Here is a 27,703-nt window from a genome sequence, read left to right on the forward strand (position 1 = left end):
GTTGCAAGTTTGAGCCAGTTTGTTCTTAGCCACCTGAACTGAACTGGTGTGATTTGATCAGATTATACTGGCAGTTTTGGATACATTTGCAGTAGAGTATAGTCAGTAAATTTCTTGTTTTGCGGTAGTATTAAAGTGTAGTTTTTCAGTTTCACAGAGGGAAAAACATATTTTTGTTGGATGTATTCTGTTGCAAAATAAAGCCGTGACTGTTATACTTTGACAAAATTACTCCCATTACAACCATTGAATCATGACATCTCAATCTTTTTTATATCTCTGTCAGTGATGTGAAGTGCATGAAGTATACCAATTGTCCATCCCGCCTCCATGCATGAATCCATCCGTCCATCATTGATTTCTTTTCAGAATCTGCTTGTCCAGTTGCTGAGAAATTCGATGTACAGGATCCTAAATTGTGATAAAATCTGCAATTTTGTATTGATGGGGTTAGAAACCACCATGAGGGCTGGATTCTAATGTGGTTCATTCAATCTTTTTAAAATTATATCCGAAAATTATGGTCACGTCATTTAGTAAATTTTCTTTGAAAAATTGACTTCTTTATTCAGGCTGCTTTTAATATGTGTTACTGATATGTATACCAAATTAAACAGTTGCCATGGGCAGCTCAGTGGGGGTCAGCATCTCAGAAGGCTACCTTGATCGTGGTATACCTTATGGCAGTAATCGTAATCGCACGAAAGCACTGAAGAAATGTACAACAAAAAGTCTGCTTCTTGGTTCTGATTGCTGATATCTTGGTGAATAGGTCTTGTAGGTTATGACTTAAAATCTGAGAATTTAGTGAATTTTTTTCAGCATGGAAACTACACACACCATCCATAATTACTGATAGAATACTCCACAGTACAGTGGTGAAATACATGCATGAAAGAGATAAGAGAGACAGTGTGTGTGTTTTATGACCTTGTTTGAAAATATAAGGTTTTGTGCACATTTCAGCATTCCAGGTAGTCATAATCAAGTCAGAGTTTTGTAATGAACTCAATTTCACAACAGACTGAAAAGGGATAAACTTTATGCCCAGTGCCAGTGACTGTTTATCCCACAAATCTGCTTGTACCTGAAAGCGGGTTGTCCATGTTTAGTTTTGAAGAATGTATGAAGAGAAGTATCTTGCTGGCAGCCCACTTATGGAAAAGACGAGCATGCCAGCTAGATCACAGTCCTGCCATGGTCAGAAGCAGTTCGGGAGAAAAGTGGTCAGCAATTTAAATGTTTTGGCTTTGTGTGGAGAGACCTGAAGCTTGGAGTTAAAAGGCTTCACTTTGGGACAGATGATCTGCTTTTTGTTTGAGTGAACAAACGAGGCTCTCTCTTGCAGAATTTATGGGAAGAGGTTACATGTACAAGGCCCAATGGGTTGAATGTTTTGCAAAATCACCAATGAGGGCGCTGTATCCTGTAGTAATGAAATTCAGAACAGTACTGGATGACTTCTCTTGATAGTGCTATGCTAGTTGGGTTTGTGTATGAATGTTCTTCAAGAGCAATGTTCAGTTTAAATCTAACATGGTCACTGATTGGAAATGAACTGGTCTTGAGCCAGGCCTGTCCTCAGGTAGCCCTGTATAATACCAGAAATGCAGAGTATCCACTGGTCAAGTTGGCAAGCTATAACTTTTATAAAGTAGAATGTGCCTCAGGGACAGATATTCGGACTCTCAAACTTTTACCATTCTGTTTTGGTCTATCAATTTTAGGGGCTTATTTTGAAGCTCTTGAAGTAAGTCAAGTTTTCAACAGCTTAGTTAGTGAAAATCGGGAATTGAATTTTTCTCCATTGAGCTAACACAGGGATGGTGGCCATTTTGAATTTCAAATTCAGTAAATATTAGGTTCATTTCTCTATTATCAGACTTTTGGATGGTGACCCTTAATTTTTATTCTTGATTTTGAAAAAAAGTACTGTTGAAAGTTTGCTTGAGGAAAATTTGAGCTAAAGTTTAGATCTTTCATTTTCGAGGCGCTGACTACCTTAAATGTAGATGCTGGCAGAGCCCCTGGACAAGAGCTCATGACTAAATGAAGAGAGAAAATTGGCATGTTGAAATCATGGCGTTCTTGCTCACATCATGTACAAAACTATACACATTAAATATCATCATTTTTATATACTTTATTCAGCACACGGCCACTCCACAGAGAGAAGTGACAGTTGCAACAACAATCATTTATAGAGTCCCAATATGTACAGCTGTTATGTACAGTTAGTGTCAATTTCCAAAAGTAAAAACTGGATTTATTTATATAAGAATAAATACAGGAATTTACAAAACATTTCAGAATTTGAGAGAATGAATGTTAAAAAACACATGTTTGGTCAAGGCACTAGCAAATGCTGGAATGCAATAGCTTTGACCATAGACGGTGGAACAGTCCACTGTTTATACTTTGGCCATTTCAAATAAAAATAATAGTGATGAAGAGCGTGTATGTGTTCAGTAAATGATGTTGTTTATATGCGTGCCTCAGTGAATTCAAATCCAACGATCATAATACACCAGAAAAGTCGACAGATATGAAATAATGATGGCAATAGATGTGAAAGCTAACGCATGGCAAACATTTCCCAGTGGGTTTTACTTGATTATAACATGTTGGAAGCACTGAAGGTGAAGGCTCTATCAGCTTGAACTTTGAAAGAATTTTCAGGGTTTTTGTTTTGTCTGTTTGTCAGTTTCTGGTTCTATTCCACAAACCATGTTGACATGCCTCTTGTTAAGCTTGTTAATACAGCTTGTACATATGTGGTGTCAGATGTTATTGTTGACGGCCGAACAGGAACCCTGTACATTTGAAAAACTCTTTGTATTGGCAAAGCTGATACTTTTTTATTTCTGTATGCTTTTAGGGGGAAGGAGAAAAAAATAAACTTCTTTTGTCAAAAAGGTCATGATCACATTATCAAAAGTTTCAACTAACGCCTGCTTTTCAGCTGATGTGCTCATTGAAAGCGTGCATGTTCAGATGTGCTGTATTTCTAAATGATTTGTAGCAAAATTTAGGGATTTTTTTCAAAAACACTTTAACAAACAACGAGTATGAGGTGAGTGGAGTGGCAGTTGTACTGTCAGAATTGTTTAGTCAAGGCACCTTGTCATGACCTAAAGCTTGCAAATTTTGTGAAAGGGAATGGTGTTCACGTGTCTTGGAGCAGAAAACTTTGTGATCAAGAGAAAGACACAGTTTTATCTTCCATGCTTCTTTGCCACATTTGAGGACTTACTCTGAGCATTCAGCATTTCCAAGAAAAACTGTACAAGTTCAAAAAATGCAAAAAAAATATGTACATAGGTATATAGAAGGCATCAGCAGCCTAAATGGTTTAAAACTGGACACAAAATTTCTAAAAAGTTCACAGCAGTATAAAACCATGATATTGTAATGCTAAGAGAATGTCTGCAATGGTGGAAGTTCAGCTACTTTTAAGGGCATCTCTTGTGCCAGGCTTGCTCTCTCTATCGCGTACTGACGTCTTTCTTGTTGTAACCAATACAGCATCTCAGTTCTGTCAAATTTCATCTTCTCCATGTACGGACGATTCTAAGAAATAAAAACACACACATGAAAAGATGCACCAGTCACTGCTTGACATCAGTGGCTAACATTAGGAAAATGTGAATAGAATTTGTGTTAAATAGTAAAACCTGAAACTTTTGAATGTTGCTTATTATGATATTGTCGAGCTTTTATCACCTATACTGTCTCCCGTTTATACAATTTAAAGTTAAGAGAAAAATGAATGGGCAGGGTTAAGACCATGCAAATACAAACATGATATACATACACATACATACATATGCTAGTAAAGCTCAATACACTTAAAATGACCACAAGTTGGTTTTATCTGACTGGCAAGGACAGTAAAGCTAGGCAGTTTATACTGTACTGTCTTGGAAATTCGTAAACTTTGACAGTCAAAGTAAAATTCACAATTTAGTGTATTAAAGATTCGTAGGCAATATTTGCAGATGATGCTGAAAAGTACATCAAAAGTACTGTATGTACTTTGTGTACCTCAATCATCACAGATTGGCTGATATTCATACAGATGTATGGCAAACAAAGCATGTATAGGAAGCAATGCTCACTTCAAGAAGTTCAACAAGCCCAATACAGCCTTGGAACCACATATGTGTCATACCAAGTGAGAAACAAATGATTGGCTATAAATAAATACATGTGACTGAATTTCAGCAGGTGAAATAACAAGAGCTATGCAAATTATTTGGAAGAATTTACATACCCGGAATGTTATGTCGTCATTAAATCTGTCTTTTACGGCTTGTACTTTTCTTTTCACTTTCTTGTCAATTTCATCTAAGGCTGAGTACAACTGACTTCTCTGCTTTGCTTCATTTAATCTTGCCACTGAAGAACCCCTGTAACCTGTGGAATAAAAAACGAAATTGATCTAAATTCCACTGAAATGAAACACAATGTAGCAGATGTAATCATTTTCACTGTATGAAATCATGTGCTTGGTGTAGATGGCGTCTGAGGCATCAATTCTAATTGTACATTCAAACTTCAAATGTTTTATTTCAGTGACAAGACTGCACAGTGGCTGCAATAGATTGGTATAACTCACTGTGAATATGGTAAAACGTTTCTTTAGCATTTTGACTCAGGAAAAAAGCCTTTTTCAAATTATCAAAATCAAAAGTGAATCTCATCAAGAGAATGCACTCCATCACATTGTTGAAAACATCTATCAAATCACAGTAATCAAAGTAATCACTGATGTTGTTATGTACACCATAATCTTACCTTTCTGGAAAAATCTGTCAGGATCAGACGCTAGTCTCTCAAAAGATTCCAGTTTGGCTATCAAAGTTTCCCTCTGGATAATAACCTCAGTAGCCTTTTCCCAAGCTTCAATGGACTGCAATGATACAACAGATAGGTTAGTTCAACAACAAAGCAAACAAATCAGTAAATTAACAAAACTGACAACATCTCTGTTGGACAAACTTACCTATCAACTTTCATCTAAGAATTATTATACCTATGTTGTTTGTGATGCAAATTTTAACCAGTGTTTGATCTGGACAGATATATGCAAAAAGATGTCAGAAAAGTGGCTTTGTTTTAGAACTGAGTCAGTTGTAGAATTAATTGGCTCACTGATATTGTTTGAAGAATTGTGTAAACACAGTTATCATAAACTTTGTAAGAAGAGGTACTGTCATTGCTGTGTTCAACACATCTAGGTGTGGCAATGCTACTGCTGCTTTTAATGGCCACTGAAGCCTCCTTGATCAACGTCTTTGCTTGCACGATTCCAGGACCTATGAATTTCAACAAATACATGTATGCTTTACCTCATCAAGCTGATCAATGTACTGATCAGAGCTGTACTTGATGGCCATATCAAGTTTCAGTTTATCTGACATTTGCAGCGATGACCAAATTGCTTCCAGTCTTTCCTGTGGTGTCAATGGCACACTCACTTTGCTAGATTCCGCATCTGATTTCTGTCACAAAATGAAAGGGTGAATGGTACATTCAGAAGCCGTGGAAACAGTATGTCGTTGATATTGTATGCATACCTTCAAAGTGACACATTCTTTGATGTACTTTTGAACATGTTATGTTGTAAGCATGTATCCATAAGATAATTCCAAACTAATTCCACTTTGTAGGAATTTTTTTGGTTTGATTTGTTAATCTGTTGAAATAATTTGCTTTACATAGTTTTAAAGGGATAGGTGGACTTACAAGCATTATTTTTTGGTGGGATAGGTGGACTTACAAGCATTATTTTTTGGTGGGATAGGTGGACTTACAAGCATTATTTTTTGGTGGGATAGGTGGACTTACAAGCATTATGTTTTGGTGGGATAGGTGGACTTACAAGCTTTATTTTTTGGTGGGATAGGTGGACTTACAAGCATTATGTTTTGGTGGGATAGGTGGACTTACAAGCATTATTTTTTGGTGGGATAGGTGGACTTACAAGCATTATTTTTTGGTGGGATAGGTGGACTTACAAGCATTATGTTTTGGTGGGATAGGTGGACTTACAAGCATTATTTTTTGGTGGGATAGGTGGACTTACAAGCATTATTTTTCGGTGGGATAGGTGGACTTACACTTTATGATTTTTCAGTGGGAAGGATTGACTTGCAAATTCTATATTTTCAATAACATAGGTAGACAAGGAAACATTACCGTGGCAATATAATTTTGTTTCAAAATGAAGTATGAAAAACAAAAACTCCAATGTAAGACTTATCAGACTGGCAATAATAACGCTGAAATGCTTGAAAAATACTCACAGCACTAGATATCTCAGAGACTCTGCTGGCGTGGCTTGTTCTGCGAGTACCACTACTCGCTTTTGATTCAACACGTCCTGAAGCTGCAGTATGAACCCTGGATGAATGGGCTGATGTGGATTTGGTATCCCCGTCCCTAACATTCAAAGAATCTTTGTGTGTCCTTTCAGCAGACGATTTTTGTGACAACGCTGTGTGAGTGCCCGACCCAGCAGTCTGGCTGCGTGAGCCATGACTCTGCCCTCGTGATGCAGAGGTTTGTGAACGAGAGGTCATACGAGAGCGTCTTGATCTCATCGACCTCGGCGTGATGACCTCCTCTTCCTCTTCTTCTTCTTCCACTGGAAAATAGAATTTAGTACTGTCAGTGTTTCAAACAACTGCAAATCTGGGAAAGGATGGTTTTAGCAAAACCAGCACTTGAAATCAGAAAGAACTTAGTGTGTATGATGTGTACATCTACCACTTTTGAACAGTACTTAACTCACATGATGTAAATAACTTAAAGGTATTCTGTCACCTGTTCCAATTTTGTCACAGTTGCCATGGAAAGAGAAAATCTAACCAATCACAGAATTCAAGTGGGTGGCCGCTTTTTAAAAATAGCGCCCTCACATGGGCATTTTGAATACCAAAGAACGCCCCTTTGACCATTCATATATGGGCATATTTAGATTACAGGTGACTGTATATCTTTAATAGCTATCAGTTTGAAGAGCTGATGTTTATGGAACTGAATTTATCAAATCACATTCATAATATAAATACACAGGAAAATCTACTCTCTTTGATGACTATACTTCAAAGTTTGCTTTTTAACAGGATTCTGTTTGTTTTGCTTATCATGATATTTTCTTGTGTCTTGTCAGTGCAGTGATGGCGACATCAACACACAGAACCGTCGTCAGGACATGGCCGTGATGAAACTAGCATGAGGCAATAACAACAGCAACACACTCAGCCATGCTAACATTAATACAGAGATATGTTGACATCAGTACAATGGCCATACACGACATCAGTAAAACTCGTGATGACATCAGCGCATACAAGTCTTGCTCACCATACATCAGACAGCACGATGGAAGAACTGCTCACTGTTTACTTTGGAGTCTTTTCTGAGATGGTACTTACTTTCTACTTCAGGATCTCTTCCCAGACCACCCATCAGAACAGAATTCACGTTCCATTCACCAGGTTTAAAAGCAGACTTCTCTCTCTTCAATTCATTGACCTTCTCCTTTCTTGCCCTGGTGATCATCAAAACAACATCAAAATATTTTAAGCCATGTACCCAAATAAAAGGGATGATCTTGTAGAAAGTAGTTTAGATTAGCCCAATGGTCACTTGTCCTCTATTTATATTCTAATATACTAAATCAGTTGTTCAAATCCTCACTTATCATGAACTGTTTTATTTCTATTGCCATGTGCACACTCCCCGGACACACTCATTTTGTGATTGCCTTGCTTTGAAAGGCATTCTCAGAAGTTTAATAATGCCCACTTCACTCTACTATTACAAGATCACACCACTATCGAGAGTTTGCAAAAAGTTTATGCCATTGCTTTATTCAGTTAAGACATTATAAAGCCAGATGACTTAGGGCCAGTCTAGAAGTACCGTAGTATATTGAGAGTGTTTATGATATGATTTCCGATACAATCATTGGCTATTAATGGTAATCATTAAATCAAATAGCCTTACTTTATTTTTACACTGCTGTCTACATGAGTTATTTTCTCTACCTTCTACATTTTAGTCCCTGTCCTCTACATGTGTATTTTTGCACATCGAACACATTTAACTGTCAAAGAACTCTTGGTATTTGGTATTGTTGCTAATTGTATTATGTTCTTATTGATGAATTTCTTAGGCGGAAAGATGGCAAATAAGCAAATACAGACTGATTTTGTTCTCTTGAGAAAAATACCTCTGCACGAAAGAACTAAAAAAATCATCATCATGATATGTAAAAGCTTATACATCATCCTTTTAAAACTTGTATGAGAAATATGTGAACAAATTTTTTCATCAATCAGTTGACAAAATTCTTGATAAAACCACTCCATAACTTGGATAAAACATCCCAAATGAGATGATATTTTGGTGTTGAAAGAAGTCATAGGGTATGAGGCACTTTGTTGAATGAGATTAGACGCTCAAGCATTTGATCATAAAACACAAATTTATGAATACCTACCTCATTCTCTCAAGTTTAGCCTGTGATGGACCTTTCTTGTCAGCTTTTTCATCGTCATCATCACTGTCACCACTGTCATAGAAATGGAAGACTACCCCAAGATAATCAGATTCCTGTCGAAATTTTAAAAAATAGTGACAGTGACTCTGTTGCTCCTATTTCATTTGCTAACAATCAATACACCTATGACCTGTATCTACTTTAAGCACATTCAGTCTCATACTGGTAAGTATCTCTAACAGAACCTGGAGTTGCACACACTCAAACTCTTGGTAGTTTTGTCAAAATTTACAACGAAAAAACATAGGGCCAAAGTCCCTGAAGCTACTATAGACATGGATACATGACTGTATGAAATTATCTCACTAAGGTCATCCTAGGGACTTGTAAACCAAATATTAAAGCTGTCTGACCAGCGGTTTTGAAAAAACAAGCGACTCAACAGTTGACAGAGCTCTGCTGCGTTATGTAGAGAATAACCTTTTGTGACACATGTATTGATGAAGAAGGTGGATATCTTTGATAGCTCATCTCAGGATGGCCTCACCAAAAATGGAAAAAAAAATTCCGTAAAAATACAGATTTGCATATTTCATCACAATTTTAACAAATCTAAATTGGTTATCCCTAGGGACCTGTATACCAAATAACAAAGCTGTCTGACCAGTGGTTATGAAGAAGAAGATTTTTTGCCAAAAACGCCTTTTTGGGTGCTAATTTGCATATTTTCAACAATATCAAAAAATTAATAAAACTAGTTTCTCAAAATCATATATTTTATCCACACAACAAATATCAAATCAGTAAATACTGCAGTTGTCAAGATATTTGAGTGGACGAAGGCCTAACAAACGGACATACATACATACATACATATATACCGATACATACATACAGATTGACGGTGCACGCTGGACGGATACCCCTTGCAATAGCTTTTATAGACTATATTAGTCTATAGTAGCTAATAAACGAGAGTTAATTACATTCTAATTAAAGTAAACAAGACTTGCTTAAATCAAGATTTACGTCATAAAAAACAGCATATATGTATCTGTCAGGTTATAAAGAATCTTAAGCTGGTTATCTTTATCAGTTTTTCAATTTTAACTTTCAAATTAACATTGTAAGTTCTGTTGAATAAGTTGAGACTGTAGGTACTCAGAGAAAGCACACTGAAGAGACAAATGTTTGAAACTTAAGAAGTTCAAGGTCATCAAAAGCATTATAAGGAATCATGTAACACTTTCATTGCACTGTTTACACAGATTGCATAATTGCTATAAATAGCACATGAGGAATCTTACAGCCCAGCTTTACCATAAAAACCCTATCACTTTGACCACTCTTTTAATTGACCACTCTATTTTTTTTCCTCAAAGAGTAATTCTATTTTATCCTTACCAAGTCAACCATAAATGGAAATTAGAACTTTCGCTATCTCTATTTATTTGACCACCCTATCATGACAAACTATTATGAGCAATTTCTTTTAGATAACATACAGGGCACAATAAATGATGGTTCAGAATATGTCAAAGTTGGGATTCAGGAAAGTTGCCTTTACATGTTTTAATCCTCCAAGATGGTAGGCATTTCACTATGAACTGTCAAAAAAAGTTGAACTTTCTGATAATTCTACACTAAAATTATTTTGGCTTTGATGATTTCCCAAGTAATTCAATTATTTAAAATCATATTAATTATTTTTTTCTTGGTGAATTGATAGGGTTTATACAGTACAAGAATTACATACAATGTACCGGTAAGTCAAATTTTGACCAAGAATGAAAAAAAAATTCCTTAAAAATACACCTTTGCCTATTTCATCACAATTTTTACAAATCTAAGTTGGGTTATCCCTAGGGACCTGTATACCAAATGACAAAACTGTCTGACCAGCGGTTATGAAGAAGAAGATTTTTTACCCAAAACGCCTTTTTTGGCATTAATTTGCCTATTTTTAACAATATCAAAAAATAAAAAAAAAACAGTTTCTCAAAATCCTATTTTTCATCTACACAACAAATATCAAATCAGTAAGTACTGCGGTTCTCAAGATATTTGAGTGGACGGACGCCTCACAAACGGACATACATACATACATACATACAGACTGACGACGGACGCCGGACGGATACCCATCCCAATAGCTTCTATAGACTATAGTCTATAGTAGCTAAAAATGAAAAACACCCAAGAACACCGGCACACCAAATTTGAAAGACACAAGTAGGTAATCTTTGAATAGAAAGTTTCACAACACTTGAAAATCAATGTTTTGTCATAGTTAAGGAATTCTTTTCAGAACAATAAATATTTAACCTTCCCCATCTCTTGACACAGCTTGATGTATAAAGTGAAGTTCTCTTGTAGATTGTGTTTGGAAAGTATAGACAGTGCAAAATTGTGGCTTCACTGATGAGAACTCCTTAGGGGACGAGACCACGGTCATTAAAAGAGATACCAAGGCCAGCAGACAGCATGACCAGATATGCTGGTAGATACATTGAAACATATAGTGTACATATTTACAGTGTATTTTCCACCTTTTTCAGACATGCTCCCATTGTCATAGACATATGACAAAATGGGAGCTAAATAATGTTATTTTCTTAATGACATCAAATGTTCATGGAAACAAGCAGTCAATGAAGAGTTCCACATCATTCATTCTTTCATAAAGTCTACACATTCTCACTCTAGTATGATAATTACTTGATAGTGGATAAACGAAGCAGGCACGGTATTTATGAAGTTATTCAATGTGCACACATACTTGTAAACAGTCAGAAAAACCTGTGATACTATAGTTTGAGACTATTTATGTGAGAAGATCTAAGATTCATACCTGAGTTGATAGATATTTCATGTAATCATCTGAATTAACGGTAGATTTCCACCAATTTAACCAAGAGGCATATGCTCTTGAATTTCTGTCATCAACAACAGCTGGCCCGCTTATCGTACTCTGCATATCCAAGATAGTTCCGGTCATAGCACCACCTCCGTATGAACTAGCTCCACCACCATAGGCCTCTCCGCCAGCATAGCTGCTGGCAGCGCCCATTCCGGGAGCAGCGTACGTTCCACCCAGTGATACCGGATAGTCCTGGAATGACATCATTCCTGAGGCTGGCGTTGGAGCTCCCATTGCTCTCTGTTTTATAAGCTGCCCAGCGTTAAAAAGTGGACTGAAATATAAATGTAAATTATTACTTCTTATTCTCTGCAGAAATCACATTTCCCTGAATAGATTAAAATCTTTTACACACGACTTCAAATTAAAGTTGAAAGTGACGCTAGATGTACATTGGATACTTAGGGTAAGGTTGGTTATGTGAAAGCATTTATTGAAAGCAATGTTCCCACTGCATAGATAGGAAAAAACATTTATCAAATGCAGTGTTCCAATCAGGTAGATGTGAACAATCTTGACAGTGAAAATAAAGAACACAATTTGATTTGAACTCTTTGAGTCTAAGCTTGTAGTAATCAGCATTACTTTCACCAATACAGTGATCTACCATTGTAAGATAAACAAAATTTGAAGCAAACTTATTTTATCTTTGATGATTGGCATTGAGTGCTTTGGCAAGTATTCATGGGTTCCTTTGGAATTGTTCTGTATTTGTAGTCAGTCTACTGTCAATGATTAACGTATACATAATATGGACATTAACACTGGCTATACTGAGTAGCTTCAGAGTGGATATTAAGTTTACATACAGCCAAAAAAAAACTGAAGAATCAAATATGAATAACTGTGCTTCCAAGACAATATAAATATCTCCATTTCTGTACTTCCAAGACAATTTGAAAATGTTCGCAATCACGACAATCAAAAAAATTTAGTCACAAGTTCTGCATAAAAACCTTGCAACACTATCGGTATGTGCCCCAGCAGAATACATCCTATTAGCAAGACTTCACAATTTAGCAAACTAAACTTCAATGGGTCTTCACCGGAATAATAGGACACACGTTTTTCACAGATCAGTACGCCCAAGAGATGGCAGTACAAATAAACCCACATGTATAAACATGTATTGAAATACACATATATGTGTTTGCGCACATGTTTTTGTTTGTAGAATGGTCCATCTGCATTACAGGTCTAACTCATTTCACACTAGCATGTACATGTGTATGAAACAAAATCCAATCAAGTCCATACCTCTTTGCCCATTCCACCATATTCTCTTCACCCCAAGGTGGTTTGGCATCTCTCTTAAGATTTGGATTCAAGTGGCGTTCTTTTCTACTTTTTCCAGCCACTGATGATGATAGTAAAATCGATAAATTGACCTGATCTGCTGAAGGTTCAATCAGGGAATCCTGAAATATCAAAATAAACCCACATCGTTAGCACATCAAACTTTAACAAAATTATTGTATTTTATGGTTCGTGGAAAATCCTCATTTATTAATAAATAAGAAGTGGACTTCATTTTGTAATTCAATTTACACACACTCAAGGCTCATCTGAAATACTGAACTTAGCAATGCAAGCAGACATGCCTTTTTCAGACACACTTTGGGGTGGTAAACTTGGAAATTCTTGGACCCCTACATGTGGCTTAAGAATGTATGACTTAACAATTATGAACATATTTTGCAGTATACTATCTATTGGTATAATTTTCAAGTGAAACACATGCATGCTCTTTGTCATTACAGCCCTCTACAGCAAACTTCACTCTCCTAGATATCTCTTGGGTCAGAGGATAATGCTCAGCATTTGATAAACATATGATTTGAGTGCCGTCTAGTATGACACAGCCTACTGCAAATATGATAAAACTATGCGAACACTTAGGAAACAGATCAACTTTATTATTGTTATCTATGAAAGGCAAACAGTAGATGGTGAATGGTTTTAGGATGAACAAGTTCACATAATAATCCAAAATTTGAGACTGACTGTTACCTGATCGTGTCTGAAATGATCATTGGGTAATGTTTTCATGATCTCTTCGTAGACTTCATTGATTTCCTGACCAAAAAATAGATTTCTATCCAGCTTCTTGATGGTTTGGGGTTCAATCTGTCAATTGAAAATAGTTTACTTTTGTTAAATCTCTACATCACAAGATGATTGTGTTATTCCTCAAACATACAGCAGTTTTACGCATGGATATACACCAGATCATGTGAAACAATTAATTAAATGTTACAATGTATCATTAAAATCAAAGGACGTCAACAGAAAAAATGGCGACTTTAGGATACTTACATCACCCATGAGTTCATTGAAGACAGTTGTGTAGAGGTCAAGGGTCACAGAAGAGAGACTGACTCTTTCAGAAACTCGGATGTCAGATGTTCTCACAACTGATTGATTTGGCATTTTCTTGGTAATTGTAGCTGGCTGCGGGTGTGTGGGATCTCGGATCTTTATTCTGAAAAACAAATACAATTTTTTTTAGTTTTTTGGATTAATGAAAAGCCAGAAGTTTTGCTTGGAGAGAGTGGAAAAAATAGCAAATGTTTTGAAGACTTACAATTCTGCTGCTTTTTCTCTAGCTTCTTTTTCTGTCAAATCTTTCAGTTGTTGCTCCAACATTTCTTTCCGTCCTTCTACTTGACCAGTTTTTGATATCGCCTGTGGGATGATATTTCAAACATACAGGATGATGAATGTTACTGTCTAGCATTTAATTTTGGATGATACCAATCTGAGGGCAGGACCTGTGTTAAAGTTTGTATCCTACAGTATACAACACCTTTCACAAATTCATAATGCAAGCATAAGCTATTTAGTAAGCTTTGGGTGTGTCTGAAATGACAAGGTGGGCCATTTTGTGCACAAGAATATCTGCAGTCTCTGTGAGGACAATAGCAGCCAAACAGCTGAATAAGGGGATACAAATGTGTGATAACATTTTAAGACCTAAATATAATAACCCTATACACACCAATGATAATCAGCCAGTTTGCCAAGCAGAACTTTGACTGGCTAAACTGTGCAAACTGCATAATACTAAATTTTAGGCCAAAGAACATTCTCCATTGATAATAATTTATCGCAAGCTCATATGCATAATCAAACAATGCTCATTACAAACTTGCATACATAAATACGATTGTTGAAAAATTGAGCATTAGATACTGATTTCTGATCAAATCAGCTCACCTGTAGCAATGGTGGTAAATCTTCATCTTCATCCAATGGTTCTTCTTTTGAGTCTTTCACTGATTTATACTGTGATAGTTTCATCAAATCATCTTGTAAAATTTGTCTTGTATCTTGTGTTCCTTTGATCTCTTTCTCTTTGTCTTTCTCTTCTTCTTTTAGCTGGACATAAAAAATGAGGGAAATACATTTCATAAGGTATTTTTGAACAGTCTCTATCTAAGGAACATCTCTATCTGATCCCAAATCATTTCAATGCTTTCCTCCAGTAACTTGTTAACATCATTTTCGTTTTCTGTTTCCGATATCTGTTGTGTCACAACATGATTCCTCCAACCTTAAGACGGAGATGACATTGCAGCTGCTTGAACTGATCAACACTTGCCATTACTCAGTGAATTCTTACTCTCTGTAGTGTACGCACTACACTGCAAAGTTACGCCAAGGCAACACATACCACAAAGCAATCTGCAAATTTTGTTGCAGTAGGAAAACTACAAAAAAGTTTCTAGCTGTACTCTAGAAGTGCCAGTAGTAGATGGACTATTGGCACATGCGCTACCAATTCACATTGACTTGTGACTGTTATTGCATAGTAACCAAATCAATGTTGTTTTTGTGTTCAGGAGTCTCGTTTGATCAATGGAGGATGATATAAGCAAATTGCCAGAAAAACCACTGTGTTAAAACTACAATCTGTATGAAATGATTTCCTTATAAGTGACTATTGTTACTGTAGATTTCTGAGACAAAACAATACAGAATGAGAACTGACCAGAAGATCTCCTAAACTAAATCTTCTTGTTTCAATTCCAGGGTGGTATGATGATTTAACACTAGCTTTGTCATCATCATCAATTCCAAATTCTTCTGTCAGTGCATCATGATCATGTAATTCTGGCATGGAAATTGATCTTTGGACTTTGAAGTCAGGTTTCTCTTGGGCTAGTTTCCTGTTGAAATGAATTGTGAGCAGAAAGAATGTGAAAATATGTCTATGTATGCCATTCCAAGGTTACTGGGTCCACAGCGGTAACTTTTGAAGATTTTTTTCATTGATGTAGTTTTCAATGTCAACTACATATTCGTGTTCTACTCCCCACAGCATGTTGAGATACATAGTATTCAGCTTGTCAACTCAGTCTGTACATGCGTAGACTGCATTGTTGCTGTTGACAAGTGATATTTTGATAACTATTGGATAGTTTGTTTCTCTAGCACCAAAGTTTGCACAGTGACCAATAATGTTTATTCTTGATTTGAAAGAGAATGATTTAAAGTTTGTTTGATGGAAGTTTGAGCCAATGTGTAAGTCTTTCATTTTTTAGGTGCATACTAGCTTAATTGAAACCAGTAGTTTGTTTTTCTAACATATCACAATGATGAAATGCAACAGACAGTGCTTCATCTAAGACACACTTAAGACTTTGCAGCATGCAGCTACTTGAAAGCACATTTGGATCAGTTCAATAATAAATACCAATATAAACCATTTATTGACTTACCCAGAAAGACGAAAACTATCTTTGGTACTGCTCTGTCGACTGTGTGTTTCAGCTGCACTTGCTGCATCTGGGGTAACTGTATATTCATCAAAATCTTCATGTCTTTCAAACTGTCTTATATCAGGCAGATACTCATACACTTTCTCTGTCTCCAGGTACGGCATTTGCCTTTCTAAGTCTCTGATCTCCTTCTGAATTTTGAATTGACGCTTCTTTTTCTTCTTTGGTCGACTTATTTCAATCTGAAAGATATTACAGGGTACAACGGAAAGTGAGTAGAAGTGTTAGTAGTTTTTATTATCATGACTACATAGCCTGGGTTCAGCTTCTATTGTCGAAATAGAACAGAGCATCGGAATATTTGTTTATCATGACTGTTAAATGTTTAAGAAAATTACCGTCAATGACGCTGTACCTTCTCTAATGTGTGGCCAGGTCAGGTAATTGGTTGTTGGCATGAAGTTGTTGGTAAATAGTTGATGATGTAGGGGCATGAGGTGGGATATGGACCCAAAGAACCCAAAAGATGATTAAATACATCAATCAAAAATATTCTAAGCTACAGTATAAACTGCCTAAAGATAGTTCAATGTGGAAAAAAGTTAAATAATTCAGAAAGAAGAATTAACAGTCCAAAATAGTAATGACGCACTTCCTTACTGACCTGAGTGCATGTGAAATACACAACCTGGCATCTGTAAATTAAATGTATACCAAGTGATCATTTTAAGTCACTTTTAACTGTTTTTAATGGATTTTCCAAAGAGTCCTGTGGAAATGATGAAAAATGCTTATCTGGTCTTGTGTTTGTATAACCTCATGGCTGATACTTGTCATAGTATTGAAAAAAAAAATTGAAAGTGAAGAAATTACTGTTTTTAATAGGCATATTTTCCTTGAATTACATGACCGTGTAAAGAATATATGCTAAAAGTGTTTAAGAGTAAATTTCTTTTCAAAAAATAATTTAATCTGTGACCAAAGGATTTTTATTCTTTGAGTTTACGAATTCAAACATTGCAATTTGTTCAATCATCTTATGCAGTGCAAAATTTATATAATGACTGAAAAACAAAAAAAATTGGCAGAATTACAGTCTTTGTGATGTAAAATTATGGGTTGACATCACGATAACTGTTAATCTGTTTGAAGTACTAATATACTTTAATTTAAAAAAGAAAAGTTCATGCAGAAACGGTAAAATATATTGTCAGCAATGTAGTGTTAATTTTGACTTTACATCAAATATGCCTTTGCTGGATACCAAATATATAGGGCGAAATATTAAAATCAGCCATGTTCAGCAAAATCCACACAACAGCATTGATCCTTTTCTAATTTGATTTGATTTGCTTATGTTATCCTTGTATGACAGTCAGTACAATATGGAACTTGAACACAACACAGTGAATAAGTATGCTGTAAATGAAATGGTGTGGCTGCATCCATATGCAGCAATAGGAGTGCCTTTGTCTCTCACCCCTCATTTCCAACCTGTCCCATCCCTGAAAAAATAGTTTGGTCTTATATTTATAATGTTAATAATTTCTGTATTTGTTAAAATGTGCGCATCTCAAAAACTTTTGATCATAAACATTTTCATTGTTTTTTATAGCTGACCAGTCAGTTAACCTGTTTATTTTGAATATTTGCGCATTTTTCCTCAGTATTTGACATTTTCTGAATACCTTCTTATTCAGTTTGTCATTTTCTAAAAGTTTAAATGCTCCATTGTGTGGTCAAGCTTTCCACAAGCATCAATTGTGGTACTTCATATAGGAGGGTCTGCCTCTAGAGGGCGGGCATCATGAACAGTGTTTGTTGGTTAATTCCTCCACGTAAACTTCTGATTGTACTGTAAACATTGAACATGGCCGACGTCCGATTTTCCTGTCTAAAACTTTCACTCATTTTCGTTCATATGACTCTGAAACTCCAGGAAACGATTGGGAAGAAAGGGTTATCTTGAAATATTGAGGTACTCGCCGATATTTTGCAAAATTAAATGAGAAAAAATGCAAGGAAAATGCCGACAAGCTTACACAATGACAGTTTTCAGACTCGGAGGCATATGATCATCTCTGCAGATTATGCAACAGGCCCAGATCACATGAGGCCATGAGGGGATATCCACGCAACTCAGTACCGAACACTAGCACTAACAGAGTGAGCAAACACAAAGTGAGTACCCCTAACGTCTGCTCAGTAGTCTGTAATAGATTGTAGTCAACTAAGAAACCTTGGAGAAAGGCTAAAAATTAACACTGTGGCTATGCCGCTAAATCCCTTTTGATTTTTGTCATAGCTCAAAATCGTTCTCCCACACCTCAACCTGAGCCATGAACACCCCCACCAGTTCATGATATGACCCATCACAATAGCATGACGTCAACGGATCTTGACAGACGGAAGTCTTGACAGACGGAAGTCTTGACAGCAGCATACTGGTTTTCAACTCTAATACCTTCTCTGTCTATAAATAGACACGAGAAGGTAATAAGAAAACTGCATGCATAACTTACCAGTCTTTTATATGAAAGTGGCACAGCACCAGATGAAATAGTCTTTGCCTTCTCTTCATCGCTCGACTCATCTTCCGAACTTGGTAACTGACCTCGCAGATCAGCAACAATATGGCGACGTATGGCTAAAATATTCAGACTTCAAAAGAAGAAAAGTTATATCAACCTGATTTGCTGTGTATCTCATTCAAGTTTAGTTTTAAAGCTCAAAATGTCAGCGGATTAATCAAAAACACAGTTTGATCATGTTGTCATCTTCAAAGAACTGGCACTTACAATTTGTTTGCATCTAAGGCAAGCTGTGCTTTTAGTCGACTCATGTTGGACGGCCCACTGAATATTCCCCTTCTGTTTAAAACTGAAATAGAAAAAAGAAAAAGAAGCAAATGTTATGCATAGTTCACCATGAACATGTCTGCAAATCGTTAAAGAAAGAAGTTAGCTCAAGGTGACTTGTAAGCCAAGGCTTGCAAGCCGCATAATGCTACTACCCTGAACTGTACCGTATAGTGAAGCATTGAGGAATTATGTGCCTGGCTATACTTACAGGCTATTTACAACTGCCTGGTGGCGCTGATAAATGCAGCTGTGATTTACGGGCCTATTCAACAAATGGCTCTTTGGTCGCTGCCCAGAATAAACATTCCCGACCAGCAAAGATTGAAGATTACATTATAATATTACAAATATCAATGAAGAGACTTACTTTGTGCCTTGTCAATGTAATGATGAAACAGCTGTTCACATACTGTGACTATATGGACGGTAATTCTTCTCTGTAATTCTTTATTCTGGTCTGGAGTCTAAAAAACACCATTGCAAAGATAATTCAGTAAATTTCATGCATTTCCAACAAACACACTATGGGAATTTTCAAGATTGAAGGTACAGGTTATGAAGGTAGCAAAAAATAACGTATTGTATTCATTGTTTCATAATCACTCCTTGAACAAATGAAGAAAATGTATTGAACGAAGTGGTAAACAATATAACTCACCAAAAATGGATCATCAACTTGTCTCCTGATATCTGGCCAGATGCTGTTGACTTCACCCATGACAATACCAGCCTATGGATTGAACAAAACACAGACCACAAAATCATGTAATTGTTGGTGTAAGATAATTTTATCATTACCTATTTCAGTACCATGGCTTAGCCCAATTTCATTGTTTTACCATTGCAAAGATAGACTTCTGCACAAGGATACACGAGTGATAAGCATTTGAAGAACAATTCTAATCTCTGCAATGGAACTGGCAGAATATTGGACAACAAATTTGCATTCTTTGAAGATATCCCAGAAGTTTTCATATCTTCATCATATCAAAATAGAGAGTTTGCTATTCATTTAACTGATATGCATCCAATTGCCACGACACTAAAAACCTAATATGCACAATAGTTGCTAATTTACATCAAAGTGGTGACAGAACATTTATCAGGTCTAAGTTTGGACAAGATTTTATGTACAATCTGTCTTCTGCTTATATTCAACTAAATGCGATCTGGCAGCGGCAATATTGCAAAATCACGTTTAATTTATAGACACTGACTGAGATAGAGTATTTCTGATGATTGTCTTACAACAGAATTAAACCAATTATGGTGAACATATTTACAAAGTTTCATTAAGTTTAGATCTGGTGCTGTTGATATACTGTCCTTTTTCCAGTAATTACGTAATGAGACATCAAAATCAATATGTCACACAGTTCAGACAAAACTCTATTGTATTAGTTATCACTGGAATTGGGTCAGTTGTTCTTTCGATACGCAAATAAGTATCCATATGCACACCATATGTAATAAAAAAGACCATACCAGATTAGCTGTGATTTTTAGGTATCTTACCAGTGTCTGTTGATCTTCTACAGAGAGATGTTGTATTTCTGGATCAGCTGTAATTCTTCTCCTGACTAGCTTAGCTAGTTCTGTGAATACAGCTGGTGGAGCATGTATGCTCTTCTGTAAATTTGTAAAGAAAAGTACAATGTTGATTATGCATGTCGGCTTAATTTTCCCCTACAAAATTCTGATGCAAAATGGCCATTGCTCGGTGTTGCATGGACTGAAATTTCATGGGCATGTCATTTATTCTCTGTATCACTGAAAGAATCTTTGTGTGTTTTCTGAACTGGTACATTTCCCACATGCATCCAATAGCATTACTTTTGAAAGTGGTCAGAGTCTAATATGTATCTTACAATCTTGTAGAAATTTCATCGCAATACTACAGAATAGAGTTTGGTCTCTTGATAATCTGATAGGATTACGGAGGTCTATTTTTTTTGTTTTCATTCTGTTATCTTATTGTTTTCATTCTTGTCAAATTATTACAGCCTTAAAATTAGTTGATAGTGCATTATGGGTAATGCCTTATATCTGTCTAGAGTAGACACATAGCCAATAACCTATGGTTCTATGCGAACAGATTCAATCAAAATATTAATATTATTGATGGCTGCTTAGTATTTACTCACATCAATGGGTGTGACCGGTCTGTCAAGTTCCAACTCTTGTTCATTGGGTACTGTAAAGAAAAAGAGTGTCATAGCTTAGACTTCAAAATTTATCTGATTTTTTTATATCAAAAGATATCAAAAGCAAGAATCAACAAACTCAGATTTTTGCCATGCATTAACGCTTGATTAAAATAGAAGTGAAAAGCACGTATGGTTTGTAAGATGTTTAGATCTATTTTTTCAGGGGTTTAGTAAATTTTTGCATGTATGTAATGAAATAATAAACTAATCTGTAATTGTTGGTGTCTGTATCTATGCATACATAAAATTTCTCTGTGCTATCCATAGGTAATGTACAATCATGGTATGAGATAGACTGAAATTTCAAGAGTGATCATTTATCCAAAATATATATATATCATCTATGTTCTCTACATCATTGTGGGAATTTTAATTTTTTTTGGTGCATGAAAACATTTGAATGACTGATTACTTGTCTGAACAAGAAAGGGAAAGGTCTCCTCAAGTTTTGGCAACAAAACTGATTATGTCTAGATTGTAAGCTAACAGGTGGTTGCAATGAAATGTAGGTGTTGCTCAATGGTCTCTATGAGTTGTAACTGTAGAGACGGAGAAACGTGAAATTTGTTGATTGGTATTTACACCATTACTCTGCCCCACCATGGTATTTATGAGTTGTACCAGATGAGAATGTAAGGACTGGAAAGTATTTGTGAAGAAAAGTGCAAGAAATGAGAAGGAATGTGAAATTGATGACTAGAATGGGTTGACATGGTTTTTCTAAATAATTGTGTTATTTCTCATTACATGCAATATGTCCTGTTAAAAATGGTAGTGTGGGATGTATACAGTTAGTTTGTAGTGTACAATGGCGTGTGATATACTCTGGTAGTGTTGGATGGCCTGTGATGTCTTGGTCTTGTGGGATAATCTGTGATGAGTTGGTAGTGTAAGATTTGTTGTGATGCTCCCGGCAGCCTGGGATGGATTGGATTGAATGAGGCTTACATACAAGAAGCTTGGATGGACTTGGTGTATGGAATAGGCTTGAATATCCTGCAGTATGGGATGGACTTTGATGTGTGCAGCGAGATGTAGTATTGGGCGAGATCCATTTGGTGGCATGGGGTGGACTAGGATAAAGGTGGGATATGCTTAGCTGCACTTGGTAGTGTGGGATAGATAGACTTGGATGCATGCGATTGATTTTACCGTAATAGATGAGTATGGCAGTGCTGCTTGACGCACAAATGTACGATACTTGGCAGTGATGTATGCACTGAAAGATTTCTTTGAATCATGTTACAACCGGTACTTGCCTTGGAGAATCTTCTTTGCTACTTTTTCTTTTTGAGTTAACATTCAACCAAGTTCATGAAGAAAATGAATGAGAGTGACACATGAACATGATGAACAACACAAACATGGAGATAATGACTGATGAGCATATAGGTATACATTTTGTATAGACCTGAGGCATTCCCGTGGGTCTTTACAGAAATAGAGATGGTGTTTCTCAAAGGTGTGAAAAAAGGTGTTCAAGGGGTGTATATGTTCACTTCGTGACACTTCATGATGATGGGACAATTCCCAGTGCACAACTCTGTGCTAGGTGGGTAAGTGCATAATATAAGGCAACAGCCATAGATTGCTCCTTCCTTTGCAAGGCTATTTTAAGGTGTACCTTTGATAAAGCCAAGCCAACCGTTGCAGGCAAAAAGGTGAAAACAGAGGCACCACAGCAAAAAATGTGAAATCACCGAACCGTGCATGAGGTAAACAAACATTGTAAGCTGTTTTGCGTACCAATAAACAGGCAAAAAATTGCACCGCAGATCATAAAAAATATCAAAATATATAAGTAAATAAAATAAATAAATGTTTAAAATACACTAAAGCCTAATCATTTTGAAATGAAGCAACGTCTTGAAACTTAATTATCTGAATTTATCAGGGGTCACATTTGACTACTGATAAATTGTTCACAAAAAGTTTACGAGTGTGAACTATTCATTTGACACTTGACATGGGAGACAGAATCTGTGAGTTTGCATGTGACGGCTATCAAAGAGTTGCTGGGTTGAACTACCTTCTATTTGATACTATTGGAGTTCTCGGTATCAAAGAGTTGATTGGCTGAACAATCTGGTCAGAATTATTTTTGGCCTGTGCATGTCAGTTTTTATAAATTTTCTTTGCCTTTGAATAACCACTCAGAATTTACACTTAGTATACAATTAAATGATAAAACAACTGTAGGCACCTTAAAGAAATGAGCTCTGCCTGATTAACGGCATTTGAAAGACAGTACTACAGGTATGAATAATTGATAATGACATCGTCTATGACTTTATATGAGAAAGTATACTGTAGTCATTTAAATAGTATGACATATGGCAACAGCTATAGATTATAAGGAAGAGGTTCGTGTATTAAAGTTTGTTGCCTTTCATCAGTGTGACCCCTGATAATTTTGCAGATAAGTCAATAACTCACCACATAATATCCAATAGTCTTTATAGCAGGCTACTTACAGAATTAAAAGCTACCTATTTTTGAAGCCGTATTCACCATTTCTAAGCAGCGAGCAGATTTTTGCTTTATTTAAAATTATTTGCTAATGCTATGCTTTAATTTTGAAGACAATCCTCAAACTAACCTGACAGATCACTTTCTATGTATTCTGCATTCAAAGAAAATAGTGAAAAGATACATTGAAAAATGTTGCTACATGAAATCACAAATCAACTAACAAAATAAATGATTTTGAAGGAACACTACATGTTATCGTTATTTCAAACAGAGTAGCTATCTATTTACACAGTGTATGTTTCAATTTTGGAAATACATTTTGGAAATTGTTTTAGGATTAAGATACCCCAATATATGAATTGAACACTGCTGTAATACCTACATGTACCTCTGAAACTAATATGATACATGTGTGTGTGTGAACAGTTATTTCAGGGCTGCATTTTACTTTTCAATAGTACAAGGTAACAAACAGTTCTGTTATAAATGCTAAATGTCATAAAGGATAACGTCACTACGACGGTGAAACTTAACCTGGACAGTTCTTCTCCAAATTTTGATAAAAGCACTGGTTAAGAAATTGATCGAAAAATTCCACCAGTTATATTAGTACAAGCTTTCCACACACTCATCAATCCCATGATCCTTCAGGTGTGAACTTGTGCTGTGTAATGTGTTGAAGTCATGTACATAGTTATATATAAATCTGGTGCAACAAAATGAGCTGAAATCATAAATGATGAACAATTGATGTGAAAGCATAATTTCAAAGTTTTCAGTCAGGTAATTGGTAGGTCATTGATTTTTAGACTGTACAAAATTGCAAAAAAAACATACTTTATACTAACAGCTGTACACACTGCTACAGGTTGAGATTCAGTCTAAAACCATTTTGAAAATACAGTATAATTTCTTCAGTGTAAATTTAAATTTTTAAGTCAGACAATATACACACACAAACATCTTCCATGTACATGAAATAATTGATAAAAACAAACAACTTTCTATAGCTCCTCACTGGCTATGAAGCTGATTTTGATGCATCTTTGTATCTACAACAATGAACAACACAGACGGCACTGACTCATTGGAATCAAATTTAGTCAGCAGACTCTACGGAAATTTAGGTTTTGAAGACTTCACTGGCAATACAGGGTATGCTCTGCTCAATCAGTGAATTTGCAAATAGACTCAAACAGTCACATAACAGGTCAGCCAGCCAGTCAGGAGCTCAGTTGAGAAAGTCTTGAATGTTATCTACGTATTGTATGCATGGTTGAACAAGATAAAGAAGCTAACTGATATTGCTTGATTGATGCTCAGTATTTCTGTTCAGTGACAAGGGAACCTCTTGACATGATAATTTGACAAGTCACTGACTGCCTTGATGAGTTCAATCTGTGATATGCTACATGTTAAGATGATGCATTGCCTGACTGACATTCCCTAAGTTTGTATCTCACTATTAAGTAAGATTTCTAAAAGATAAATTGTCAAAGAACTGTGTTAAGCAATAATATTAAACTTGTATTTTATGCATATTTATTCCACATCATGACTGCATGCATGAAGAGATCCAGTTTGGATTTAGTTTTGGCTCATATCTGTGTGAGGTAAATGCATAAACATGTTGCGTACAACATTCTGAAAAGTAATTCTGATATGTTCTACTTTACGCTAGATAACTTGATGTATATAATCTGTCCTCAAACAAAAGTTTAAATCAGTAACATGAGAAGTGGAGTGTTGGAAATTTGGGGCTAAAAGGAAACACAGATATACCACACAGCTGGTTTGAAACCATTTTGTGTGCCCATAATAAAAATAGAACTAAAACAATGAGGGTAATGTATGACAATTGAAAAATCTATAAGGCTATGTAGCTAGTACCAGGGATCATTAAAGGCTGAACAGTTGATATGATTTAAAATTGCATTAAGACTCAGATGAATTTTACTTACTTTCTTCATGAGTGAAAGGAGCAAACAAGGTCAACGGCCCCAAAATACTGTCGTACTTCTCTTGAATCTGGCTCTGGGATTGAATACAAAAATTAGATACTACTGTAACTACAGAAGAAATAATAGTAAATTTAGTGCAGGTCTTTTCTTATGAACAATCACTAACATGGAAACATTCCACCTTTTTATCCATATTTCCATGTCCAACTTTACTGTATAGAAAACACTGGATTTGAACCAAATCATGGTTGTGCATGGATTAAGATTCAAATATCCACAGAGGCATATTTCTGATAAGATGAAATAAAGAATGCTCTTTCAATTGTTTTGAATTTCGATAGTAAGCAAAGATTTGAAATTAGACATGAGTAATAGAAAAATAGATGTACTACTGCATTCAAAATATGTCCCTTGAGAGAAATACAATGTACAAATTCCGAAGCTTGAAAACTGTCATACTGCTGAGAGGATGAACAAACTGTAGACTTAGAGGCTGTTTAACAGTGATGTTTCTCATTATAAGTAACAGTAAGCTGATTTATCAAATATATGTCTTCAGTAATATGAAAGAAACAAAATCAAAATATGTGAACATTTCAATTGCAGATTGGTTTAAATGAAAGGCACCTGAAGCAGTGAAGGTTTTGGAGCTGTTTGATCAACACACTGGGGAGTGATTTTTGGAGTAACTTATCCAGCCAGGTGGAAAAGGAAATCTACACTGAGTTAGACAGTGGTGCTTTGCAGCTAACAAAAAATCTCAGTTTCAACAAAAGTCACATGTTTATTTTCTCTTTTTTGAAAGAATACGTCATTTGCACCATGGATTCATTCATTTTCAGTAATCAATTTGAACTCACTGTTCCATAGGGTAACTTTGTCATAGGATACATGTCATCATTCTTTCTAAGCCTGGCATCTGGAAGGACTTTCATGCCCTTCAAATTGTTGATACTGCTCCTGAGAGTTGCCATCTTGGCGATTGTGTTACCTCAGTTCTGTGAAAAAGATAAATCCATTATATCAGTAGTCATTTTACACAGTTTACAAAACTTAGCAACATAACACAATCTGATTGAACAGGTGCTCAATCCCTCCTTTTAATATTTGCATTAAGGTGAAACATCATCATGACAGGCAAATGAATATAAGTGTACAAAAAAAAACCAAACAACGCCATCTGTGTTTTTCTTCAGAATAGTACATTGACTAACATAGGGTGGTAGCCATCATCCAGCTGAGGAAATTGAAATACTGGGGTCCTTGGTTAGCTGGTGGGTTAACTGTCATTTTTATTCGACGGGAAGGAGTGGATACCCCCCTCCCCCACCTCTTAGGCACACCTTTGTGCACTCAAGAAAACAAAAAAAAAGCAGAACAAAACAAAGAAAATAAAAAAAACCAACAATTGAAACAATACAAATAAGCTGAGTAGGTTGATTTGAAAATGAATCCATATATAAATCGTACAGAATACCTTTAGAAAAACAAATAGAGTAGGTCAAATTTAAAATTGTGTGTCAACCGTTATTGTGTACAAAATGTTTACCAGAATGATACTCCTTCACTTTCCTTGTGGTTGTACAACTATTAACTAAACGATTGACACCTATACAATTATGCATTCTCTGCACCAAATGTGTGTGAACTGCAAACATAACTCTTACTAAGTCTTAGCAGGTCATCGGGTAAAGTTATACTTATCTATATGTACGTGTACGTAGCAACATAAACAGTCCAACACCGCACTATAATATGATCAGGATCGTCATCACCAGCGCACCGTCTGGAGACTCGACTGCACCACGGCTGTGAGGACAAAGTGTAACGCTCAAGTGAGGAAACAAAGCAATAATCTACTAAAATTTTGTAACAACTCACCAGAATCGTAATCAATTGTACTAAGTATATCCCAGGTGTTCTACATTTCGACGAAAATTGTGACTAGCGCTCAACGGTACGTTATTCCAACCTCATAAAGGTTCGCCATTTTCTTATGCAAATTTCGTTGCCAAAGCTACGAACGCAGAAGCAACAATAGGATATGCT

General features: G+C 35.9%; 1 protein-coding gene across 4 annotated transcripts; it reads right to left on the reverse strand.

Moving 5' to 3' along the window:
* Positions 1-2,128: 2,128 nt before the first annotated feature.
* On the reverse strand, positions 2,129-27,663 carry LOC139121567 (coiled-coil domain-containing protein 87-like). Of its 4 annotated transcripts, XM_070686578.1 has the most exons (26): positions 27,536-27,663; positions 26,515-26,652; positions 25,655-25,727; positions 23,821-23,844; positions 22,481-22,507; positions 21,159-21,208; positions 20,530-20,643; positions 19,673-19,744; positions 19,382-19,478; positions 18,952-19,033; positions 18,676-18,814; positions 16,154-16,395; positions 15,424-15,601; positions 14,649-14,810; positions 14,017-14,117; positions 13,749-13,914; positions 13,443-13,559; positions 12,690-12,850; positions 11,364-11,706; positions 8,513-8,625; positions 7,443-7,558; positions 6,309-6,649; positions 5,352-5,504; positions 4,798-4,912; positions 4,274-4,416; positions 2,129-3,570 (listed from the first exon to the last, which is right to left on the reverse strand). In XM_070686578.1, exons 2-26 carry the CDS (start codon positions 26,626-26,628, stop codon positions 3,415-3,417), a joined length of 3,399 nt encoding a protein of 1,132 aa, XP_070542679.1. In that variant the 5' UTR covers positions 26,629-26,652; positions 27,536-27,663; the 3' UTR covers positions 2,129-3,414. The 4 variants fall into 4 exon arrangements, with proteins under 4 accessions (XP_070542679.1, XP_070542680.1, XP_070542681.1 ...); XM_070686579.1 differs by lacking the exon at positions 23,821-23,844; XM_070686580.1 differs by lacking the exon at positions 22,481-22,507.
* Between the last annotated feature and the right edge of the window lie 40 nt (positions 27,664-27,703).

Source organism: Ptychodera flava, chromosome 21 (assembly GCF_041260155.1).
Source record: "Ptychodera flava strain L36383 chromosome 21, AS_Pfla_20210202, whole genome shotgun sequence".
NCBI classification, from domain to species: Eukaryota; Metazoa; Hemichordata; class Enteropneusta; family Ptychoderidae; genus Ptychodera; species Ptychodera flava.

Bases quoted from the DNA above. Each gene is read 5' to 3' on its own strand.
- LOC139121567 (XM_070686578.1), bottom strand. From the start codon at position 26,628: ATGGCAACTCTCAGGAGCAGTATCAACAATTTGAAGGGCATGAAAGTC. The intron at 25,728-26,514 runs GTGAGTTCAAAT...ATTCAATCCCAG, and splicing joins CAAAGTTACCCTATGGAACA to AGCCAGATTCAAGAGAAGTA. The intron at 12,851-13,442 runs GTAACAGTCAGT...TTGATATTTCAG, and splicing joins ATCATTTCAGACACGATCAG to GATTCCCTGATTGAACCTTC.